We start from the raw sequence: 10,759 nt of genomic DNA, 5'->3' as shown, positions 1-10,759 counted from the left end.
ATCATCATAGATGTTTGCCTGTTTTTTAGCCAACTTCCAGTAAATTTTAGGATTCATTATAAAGAAAATGAAAAATATTTACATGAATCAGTTATATTTATCAGACTTAATCTAGTCAAAGGAGTGATCTCAGCAAATTAACAGGCTTTTTTAACCCAGAACCTTTAAACCAACTAGTTTTAAAATGTTTATTTCTGTAGTTTTAAATATGAAATTGTTAAAATTGTGCTTTGTCCTTGTTGTCCTTGTTGACTATTTAGCACTTTGACATACACAAGTGAACATACATTTGCTTCATAGTAAAAAAAAAAAAACGAACAACAAACTGAAATGGATTGATAGCATCACTGCTTTGAAAGCCAGAGAAACCAGATAAATTGCCCAAAACTCAAAGGTCAAAGTTTCTCAATTTACTTCTTCAAGATGTTAAATACTGCTGAACCAACAAGTTTTTTTAAACTCCTTAACCAATGAGCACTTCCAGATTGACCGTAGAACCAATGGGAGCCTGAGACTTTCAGACTGATAGACCTCAGCTTGAGTTGATGAGATCACAGCTGTTCGGATGGTTGGGGGTCCCTTTCCCCCGATGGAGAACAATTTACTGGAGCCAAAACGGGAGAATCAAAAGAAGAAGTCCTTGGCATGAAGCAGATGTGAAAGTTAATGAGGTTAAATAAATGCAATAAGAAAGCAAAGAATGTTCTAACAACTAAAGTGAGGGCACGTAGTACACTCTATCAATTAGGGGATAAAGTGAGGAGTAATTTAAGTGGATTTTAGTGGAGTTTTACAGAATGAGGCTGGGTGAGAGGAAGGCAGTGCTGCTGGCCATCAGTGAACAGATAGAAATGGAGCTGTTTTCTTCAGAGGAGTGCTGTGTGGTGAAAAAGCAAGAGAAAAAAGAAGAAAACAACTTTGAGCAGGTAAGTTTGGAGTGTGGTCTAGCTGGAAAGCCTTATTTGAAATTACAAATACTGTCTTAAAAAAAGAAGCAAAACACATGTTTTATTTGCTTACTTACAAAATGAGATTGATGGAGAAACAACCGATAAATTTAGTGTCGAACCTTTAACCATTTCAATACAATTTTAACTTAATATTATGGTGACAGTTGGAGGTTACATGAGAAAACACTTAATTATAATATTATCTGGGTCTAATCTAATATTTGAATACAATTGTGCATTTTATTGAAATGCCTCAATATTAGGATGTTTTTAAAGAACATTTCTAAATGAATTTGTGCAGGTGTTTCATTATTTTAAAAATTTACTGTAATTTATAGCGTATAATGTGTTTCCTTTTACAAGAGAGAACCCCAGACTTGACTGTGCAAATAAGTCATAGATTTTTGCTGCAGATAATTAAATGACCTCAACCACCTTCAAGACCCGCTTGGAGTGTTTGCTGTCAGCATGATAATGTGACTCATCCTTCATGTTGCATAACGAGGTCTTTTTTTTTTTTTCCTTTTAATTTTGTTCCTATAAGTCAATTAATTTAGACTTACTTATTGATCTTTTTTTATTTTACTGGACATTCTAAGTTTTTTTGCCTAAGTTTTCTGTCCTGTCCTCTTAAATGCCAAACAATATCCTTGAACCAGGCATAGCAGGAGTACATGATAAACCCTTTAACCCTTTAACACTTGAGCTGCAGTGTTTATGTTCTTTGGTTTACTGTAACTTTTCAATTGAAAATCTGATAATTCCAGCAGATTCTGAAGGAGAAAAGTGGTATGCGTTAACAACTGAAAAGTTACAGTATGTTAAAGATTCTGTGTTTACACGTCACTGGTGACACCTCATGAGTTAAAGGGTTAATGTTGACTAAAAGATGAAAATGGAATAAACTATACAGTGAAAAAAAAATCTGCAAATATGTAAAACTGTGACTAAAGAAATGCAAATAAGTGGGGGAGCACTATACAAAAAAAAGAAACATGATATTCTTAGATGCACAAACATGTTTTAACCTGATGATGACCACACGGAATACATACAAAAATGTATCTTGAGGTCAAACACAAATGGTAAATAGCATATACTTGTATAGCAATTTTCTACCTTCTTTAAAGGCCTAAAGCATTTCAGTCACTGGTCCATTCACTTACTCATTCACACACTGATGGCGTCTTCACTGCCTAACACGGGTACCAACCTATAACCCACAGGAGTAATGTGTGGTTCAGTCTCTTGCCCAAGGACACTTTTAACACAGGACGGGAACCGAAGCTTCAATATCTGGCCAGAGGTCGACCGCTCTACCTCAGCACCGTGGTTACTTGTCACCATCTGGACTAAAAAGCTCTTTATCTTTAAACTAGACTAAAGGAACCAATTTATTCTCATTAAAGAAAAAAAAACATATTTAAAAAAATAATAGATACCAAAACATACAAAAAAAAAGATTTTTCTTTTAAATAAAATGGGCAGTGCAGTTATTTTGGCATTGTTTTAATGTGTTCCTACAATCTTGCACCCATGTATTTCATTGTTTTATACATAATAATTCACCCCATATGTTATACGAGGGGCATTGCTCCATGATAGGACCAACAGAGAAAAATCAGCTCTACAGCTACAATTTTGTTTTTAGGTTAGTCATAATAAACCTCAAATTATGCAAATATTTTGCCTGGACATCTGTTTTATTGACTAGATAACATCTTTTTTTATCTCATAATTTAATGTTTGGAGTGATGTAGACGCTGTTTTCAAGGTAATTCAGTTCTTTCAGAACTTATGATATGTTGGTTACCAATTTCCTTTGTGAACCCAGAGATGCAGGTACCTGGAACATCCCCTTGAACCTGACTGTGAGGAGAGAGAAGAGGCAGATTTCCAGGTCCAACCCAGGCAGCAGACCCATTTCAAAGCAAAGCTTTCTGTTCAGGAAGAGCCACAGTTCTACCCTCACATCCTCGAGTTAACAGATGAAATGGAGATGGAGGTCAGTAGCCTAATTGGGCTTAGGAATGACTCCTTGCAGGCCCAAATTATCAGATTTTTTTTTTGTTTGTTTGTTCCCTAATGAGATTTCTCCCTCCCTGCAGTCATTTCCTTCCATCAGAATTTCAGATATTGAACTGGTGGAGATACATTCAGGGGATTCTTCTGTCGTGACCCCGGTATGTCCCATCAGGTTTTGTCGATTTCTAATGGAAGAATCAAAGCGACTTTCAAGACTGCGGACTCTAACTTAAGACCTGTTAATCATGTTTTCTGACTGCACTCTGGGTTGAAGGTGTTGATCAATACTAATCTGCTCTTCCCTCAATAATCTTCGTTCTAAGTCCATTGTGAGGAAACGGAATCGGTCACAAGGCGCCAAATTTCATTCAATAGTCCAAGTAGGACAGTTCAAGGGGCTCACGTGGTGGATCTGAGGTGCAAAACACAAAAAGGGAAATAAAAAAAAAAGCATGATGGAACACAACACTTTTATGGAGTCGTCGAAAATGTATTTCTTTTGTAAGACTTTTTTTTGGGGCAATTTATTTGTGAAACTTTCTGTTTTATTGATTTGTCCTTTCAATTTGCCCAATTGTTTCTCATCCTGTTTAACAAAATGTAACATTGAAACTACTGGTTGGAGTTTTACTTTTTGTCTTCTTTCCTTAAATTTACTCTGCATGTTTTGCCTTTTGTGAATTTATTTTTCCCCTAAACTTTGATAAAGGTAAATGTTCGACTTTTTTTTTCTTTCATGAAAATAAAGAAAATATGTTGAGACTTTTACCGAGTTTTCTGATTATCTCTTGGAATACAGGAAAAACAATTGAGAAATTTAAAACCTGTCTACAGTAAATAGAAAGTACAAAATGATTTGAAACACTTTCTTCTGTTTTTTTTTAATTTACAATTTTTTTTAATCACTTTGTTTAAATATACCTTTTTATGGGTGGTGGAGGTTAATAATACATCCTTGTTTTGTGGCTTTATCCTGCATGTTATTCAATATTTAAATTTGAGGACAAAATTTGATATCCCTCATGAATCGACAAGTCTTAAATGGTAACTTTATTTATTTTTTTCATTATTCTGTAATTACTCAGGGTTCATAGTTACACCAAACGATATTGCTCTGTCCGTTTCAGCAATCCCTTCGAAAAACAACTTCAATAAAATGGAAGAGCCTGACTCCTCAGAAGACGGGGCTGGAGGTTAAAGATGTGATCTGTTTAACCAGAAGACACTACATGACTCAGCTGGAGAGGTAATGAGGCTGGAAAACTACCTTTATTTAGAAAATTCTACACAAAGTATGTTAAAAGTTTATTTTTGTTGTTCCTACGAAAAACACTGCAAATGTCACGAGATGATAGATTATCTTTCCTTACTCTGGTATCAGATTATGTTCTGCAAACATGTAGAATTAGAGAATTTAGAAATCTGTAACTTCATTCGAAGTTTTAGTGCTCTGAAAATATATATATATATATAATTGCACAGAAAAAAATAAATTCTAAGTACAAACAGCTTTTTTTTCAAGAAAAGTTCTTATATTCTATCTTGCAAGAAAAAAATAATACAATAATCTTAGTTTTAAAAAAAAAACAGGTCTTAGATTTTTTTTTAATGAAAAAAATCTTTAATTCTTGGATTTTTCTTTTTTTTTTGGTCTAATTTAAATAATCGCTCAAATATTAGGAATTGTAAAAATGATTTCTAGAGGCCATGTTTTTGCAGTGTGTAGCATTTCTTCTATTATTCTTGAGACCACTCAGGAACAAAAACAGTTTTCTAACAAGTCACTTCATATTAAAATATAATGAATAAACTGACTTATGGACTCAAAGATAAGGCTAATTTGTATTTTAATAAGCAAAAGTGCAAAATTCTAATCTGAGCACGTATATCACACGTGCAAAATGTGTAGAATTAAACATTCTTTGCAAATAATGCCGTTTAATAACATCATATATAATCTACTATCCTAATTTGTTGTTTTTTTATTTTTATTTAATTTTTTGATCGGGTTGGTTTACGCTGAACTTTGCAAACCATCAGTACATTGCAGCATCACACATTCACTCTTTACTTTGCTGCAAATTCATCACAAGATGATGAAAGTACAAACTAGATACAATTGGTTGGAAGTAATTTATTTGGAAAAAAAGGTTTTGGTTGATAAATGAGATTAAAAACTGAAACCCAACAATCCTATCGGTGAGGTCAGAGTATATTCATCTCACCTCTGGTCTTCTGACTACGCACTGACTCCAGTTTCACTTCCTGGTCTAACCAGTTCACCTTCATTCCAGGACATGCTTGTTAATTCTAAAGTAATTGTTTCACTACACAACTATCGTTTTTAAGTGGTTGTCTTTGTTCGCTTTTAGACAAAACTCTCCAGAGAACAGAGTGAGGGCAGCGTCTGGGCTGACCGCTCGCATCACCATCGACCACAGCTGGTCAGCGGGTCAGGTGGAAGGTCGTCTGACGCTGCTGTTCTGGGACTGGTTTGTAAAAAAAGTGGGACAAAGGTTTTCTTTCACATATCTACAGGTATAAATTGGGCTTTCCCCACTTTTCTTTTCCCATGAACCAACACAACTATCTTTTCATGCATGTATTTGTTTTTAGTGTGTGCAGGGCTCTAAAGCACTCTTTGTCCCCGACACCCCAGCTGAGGGCTGGACAGGGGAGCAGGTACTCAGGATATCCGGACGGGGCGCTCTGTATATTCTCAGTCACCAGGACTACCCACAGGTTCTCCAGTCCTTCAAATCTGATTTCTACTTTATTAGATTATTGCAGATACTTGGGTTTTTGAGCAATCACCTCTGAATTGAGGGTCCAAGAAAAAATCAAAATTATTTTTTGAGCATGCAAATTCTTTCAAAATAGTGTAAAAGAACTTTAAGTGAGGTAAATGATTTAAAATGTTGCTGTGTCTTATGCTCTTTTGCATACAGGCAGAATGTAAAAGTGAGACATCTTTGCCAAACGGGTGAGAAAACACATGGAAAAATATTCCATGAAGCAAAAAGGATACATTTATTTTAATATTTTTTTTAATCAGGACATTTTACCTCAATGCTAGGAAAGAGAATGACAAGCGTCTTGTGAAACGGATCCACCACCGTATCTGCAAAACTCCAGAGAGGGCGAGTTCATTTTCTTCTGAACTTTTCTGTGACGTGAACACAAGACGAGAATCCTTCCTGTGTTTTTAATCCACAGCTAACGCTCAACCTGGACACCATCCTGAAGCTGTACAGACAAAGCATGGATCGAGATGTAGAAACTCCTGTCCAGGTGAGGAGCGGGTTTGCTCTCCAGAGCGCTCTGAAGGCCGTGAGGAGGCCGGGCTTCAGCTGCAGGTGGACTCCTGTCATCTCCTTCAGTGAAGAGTGGACCGACGGTCTTGTGGATCCCATCTGGGAGTTCTTCAGGTACCGCTGAACTTTTTGCATCCTAGCTTGAACTGAAGGTTAGGCTCCATGCTAATAGACTGCTATCTCCTCATTCAGGTTGAGTCTTCTGGAGCTGCAGCAGAGTCAAGTGTTTGAGGGATCTCCAGGCCGTCTTTTCTTCACCTACGATCTCACAGCACTCGAAGATGGCAAATATTATGAAGCCGGGGTTCTCATTGGCTGGTCCTTGGCTCAAGGTGGCCCTGGACCTCACTGTCTACATCCTGAACTTTATAAGGTTGGAAAGTCACCTTTTACTGACATCAATTTAGCATGTTGTTCAGCATTTTGGGATTCCTTTATGATTTGCAAAACTGCAGCTGCATGTAAAGATGTTTTATAATGAACTGTAAGGTATATGTAATAGTTAGGGGGAAGTTTCATGCACACAAACACAGTCTTGTTTGTGTACCTCCACGCCGCCCAACGCTGAAGCCTTGGAGGGTCGGCTACATTCACTTGATTTTTTATACCTAGGTGTAACAATGTTTTATTTTTTCACCATCATCTTGTATTTCATGCAGTTTTTTTAAACTGTAAGGTAAAATACTGTAAGGTAAAAGATGCTAAGATATGTTCAGTTTTATCAGAAGTAAATGCGTTAGACATTGGACTTTACAGGTCTTTTATTTTGACGCAATTAAATGTGATACAGTGCTGTTTTACAGACTGTAGAGTTTTTGCAGATGAGCTTAATTTAACTTTTTTTTTCTTTTTTTTGAACCAAGAAGGCGACTTAAACATATTTTTATATCTGTGACCTTATTTTTTCATTTTTTTTAAGATTAAATTAGAAATGGTTTATTTTAAGCAATCAAGAAAAAAATAATTCATGTGCAATACAATCCACAGAAGTTTATATCCATAAAGAAGTGTTAAACACAAGATAACTTGACATTGAAAGATTGCCTGAAGGGGAGTGGGAGGAAGCAAACTATTACAATCCCTCCCCACCTTTAACCATGGTGCTATCTTATGGGGTCCAGGTGACCCAAGCCTTACATTGACGTGTTATCCATCCCATCACAAATGTGGATGAAGGCGGACAGGATTTCTTCTGCCACAGACACCAGTGACAAATCAAAAATCTTTGAGGAAAAAAACAAAAAAACAGCGCACTGTCTTGTGGGGTCCAGATGACCTAACTCCTAATGTCAACATACCTATGTTATGTTATACCAAATGTTAATAACCTTGAGGTTTTTGTATTGAAACATGCACAGAGAAAAAAAATTCTGCATGGCATCTGTGAGATGGCTTTGTTATGATAGTTTTAATTTTTTTTTCTTTTGTCGTCTTAGTTACTTTGTGGCCACAATCCATCACTGGAGAACTTTAACTGGAGAGATATCGCTGATCCTGTTGTACAAGCACGATTGCAAGAGGTGTGAAATGCAAGTAATCTCCTTCGAAACTTAAATTATTTATTTTATTTATTTATTTATTTAACCCCCAAACTTTGTATCAGCAGACATAATAAAAAATGCAACAGTGATTTCAAAGGCTTTTGTTGCACAAATTGAGATATTTGTGTTCATTTGTTACAGCTACATGGCTGCAGGGACGTGAAGCTGCTGTCCCCCAGTCTGTGTGAGTGGGTGTCCCACTGTGGGATTCCTGGAATCTATTCTGCTTATTCCACTGAAATGCCAACAATCTACGCCTGTTTGGTGAAACATTACATCTATCATAGGTGAGCTGCCTTGTTTATTTTGAGTGTTTTTAGGTGATGATTTTGTGTTCTAATGTCGTTGGTTTCTGCTGAACTTCAGAGTGGCCAGTATGATCTCCCAGTTCACACAGGGGCTGAACAGCTGTGGTGGTCTGTGGGATCTGGTAAAAGCGCACTGGGAAATGTTTCTACCAGTGATGACGAGCACACGGCGGCAACAGCCTCTGACCCTGGAGGAGTTCATGAAGCTCTTCAACGTGAGTTTCAGTCACTCAGACTCAGAGCTGAGGGCTGCAGAGGAAGCCACATTCTCACACTGGCAAACGGTCTTAAACTTGGTGAGAGGTAAGGTCAAGAGTGAGGGTGTTTTTTTGTTTTTTTTTTTCAATTTTAATGCTCAGGCTACAATTTAATCTACATATTTATTCTTTGTGAAAATCTAGATGGGTTGACAGATTTTTCCTTCGAAGACCTCCTCATCTTCATCACTGGAACTGATCATCTTCCTCCTCTAGGATTTCCCGAGCTGATCTCTTTGCGTTTCTACTCTCTGGTTGGTATTGATTTATAGCATTAAGTAGCATCAAGTTATGTCTTTTTAGCTTAAATTTCAAGGAAGTCCTAATTGGAAGTGGTAGATTTCTAATCCCCAAAAAAGCTAGTTTCTCAAAAATAATTTGGGCAGCCCTCAATTGAACATATTTTGTGAAAGCTAAAACTGGAACAGCTTAGTCGACTTTTTTTTTTTTAATGCGAGATGTTTAAAGTATTAAGAGACTAATAAAATAAAAATAAAATGTCTTTAAGACAAAATATTATTTAAAATACTGGTTTACTAGTTTAAGACACAATAAGTGAAAAATAAACATTTTGGATGTCTGCTGCTATGAACCAAAGCATTAAAGTGTCAGAGAGCTTTAGCACATTCCAATGAAGCCTTCATGTGAGCCAAAATTCCTTTAACCGGGAAATGGACAGCGAGGTATTTTACCAGTAGTGGATGTACTAGATACTTACAGGACTTTACCAGAATTCAATAAGTCACATTGCACACCCACATTTTTAATTAAAAGGGTAATAATTTTTTTTTAAAGACCTGCATTTCACACTGAACAGTCATGTATGGCATTTAAATATTACAATTTTATTACTTTTTTGTTTTACACATTACATGTCATGCTCACCCTTTATTTCCTTTTAAACAAATTTGCAGTTTCCATTGGAAATTAAGCAAAAATGTCACTAAAGTAGATGATTAAGTCCAACATCCTCCAGTAACCGCTTACTTTTACAGAAACAACAAACATCCAGTTTGATGGTTGTTCTTCAGGGTAGAATTCTGACAATTTAAAGTACAGTGTGTTCTAAAGTGATATGCAAATTATATTTTCCAAAGTCAGCATAATTGAAACCACTAACCATTAGTATATATTAAATGTTATTGAACAAACCACCTTTATTACATGCTACAGAGTTCCATGAGTTTAATTGAAAAGCAAATAATTGCATAATTTTAACACTTGATTATAATTTGGAATGCACTGTGTTCAATACTAAAAGTAAAATTTGAAAAGTGCTCATTTGAAAACACTCACTCTTCCAGGAACTAAAATGCCAGAAATCCCCAAGATCGACCTTCTTTTCTGTCCCTAATGATAATATCATGTCCCTTACAGTGAAGTGTATTCTTTCAGGACCCTGCAGATATCAGATTGCCCCACTCCTCTTCGGATTCTCTGGAGCTTTTCCTGCCAAGGGGCGTTGCTGGAACAGTTGACTTGCTGGCGCTTCTGAGCAGAGCGTTACGGAGGAGCCTGGGCTTCACAGACTTGAATGCAGAGGAAGACCAAGAGGAAAACTTCCCAGAACTACTATCATCTTAATGTAGACAAATGAAAAAATGTGCTACTGTGATAGTGGCATTTTTAAGTTTTTTTATTTCTTTAAAATATTAGATACAACTGCAGTTAAACTTCTTTTGGACCTGTGCATTTAATTCTCTCAAAATGCACAATGTTCAATTTCTAACTGTGATGTCATATTTATTGTTTTAAAACAATGAGGTTTGGAAGTCAGGAACTTGTTGGTCTCAATAAATTGCGAGCTGTTTGGCCCATGAAAGTTGTTAGTTTTACAATAAGCTAAAGATTGTCACTTTTATTACAAGTGTACATACAAACAGCACATAATAGTATTTTTTGTAATTTAATTGTACTTTTAATAACTTTACTTTAACATTTCCTACTTTTATTTTACTTTCTACAAATCTATCATCTGCTGACCCAGTCAAGTGTGTCTGATAAAAATAATCATCCAAATCTTCTACAAGTCACCTCAACAGTGGAATGAGGATGTGTGTTTGCATGCATGTTTCATTGTACATTTTTTTTGTCTGTTTTTCCTTTTTTTTCAATGTCTAATTGTGACAGATTATTTATGATGTATTGTCTCATTTGCAAGTGTTCTTAAATAATTTAAATTTAATTTGTCTTTGAAAGTGGCACAAATTGTGTAAATAAATGTTTTATTTGTATGAAAATCTTCAAATAAATGAATGCCTGATGTTTGTTAGCTAAAAACAAATTTTGGTTACATAAACAGTTCGTATAATTACTAAAATGATTTCCTGATGCAGTGATCTTCTGTAATTTATTTATCATTTT

At 35.8% G+C, this 10,759-nt stretch overlaps 1 protein-coding gene across 2 annotated transcripts; it reads left to right on the top strand.

Moving 5' to 3' along the window:
• Positions 1 to 360: 360 nt before the first annotated feature.
• On the top strand, positions 361 to 10,738 carry LOC112150355 (G2/M phase-specific E3 ubiquitin-protein ligase). 2 transcript variants are annotated; one of them, XM_024278596.2, is made up of 14 exons: positions 361 to 926; positions 2,785 to 2,955; positions 3,059 to 4,221; positions 5,348 to 5,513; positions 5,592 to 5,717; positions 5,924 to 5,958; positions 6,031 to 6,115; positions 6,192 to 6,403; positions 6,482 to 6,662; positions 7,726 to 7,809; positions 7,972 to 8,117; positions 8,197 to 8,441; positions 8,540 to 8,649; positions 9,791 to 10,738. In XM_024278596.2, the coding sequence occupies exons 3-14, from the start codon at positions 4,205 to 4,207 to the stop codon at positions 9,977 to 9,979; spliced, it is 1,596 nt and encodes a 531-aa protein (XP_024134364.1). In that variant the 5' UTR covers positions 361 to 926; positions 2,785 to 2,955; positions 3,059 to 4,204; the 3' UTR covers positions 9,980 to 10,738. The 2 variants fall into 2 exon arrangements, with proteins under 2 accessions (XP_024134364.1, XP_024134365.1); XM_024278597.2 differs by having other exon boundaries at positions 362 to 926; positions 6,052 to 6,115; positions 9,791 to 10,046.
• The last annotated feature ends 21 nt before the right edge of the window (positions 10,739 to 10,759 follow it).

The sequence above is a fragment of the Oryzias melastigma genome, linkage group LG4 (assembly GCF_002922805.2).
Source record: "Oryzias melastigma strain HK-1 linkage group LG4, ASM292280v2, whole genome shotgun sequence".
Classification (NCBI taxonomy): domain Eukaryota; kingdom Metazoa; phylum Chordata; class Actinopteri; order Beloniformes; family Adrianichthyidae; genus Oryzias; species Oryzias melastigma.
This window is presented reverse-complemented; position numbering and strand designations above follow the sequence as displayed.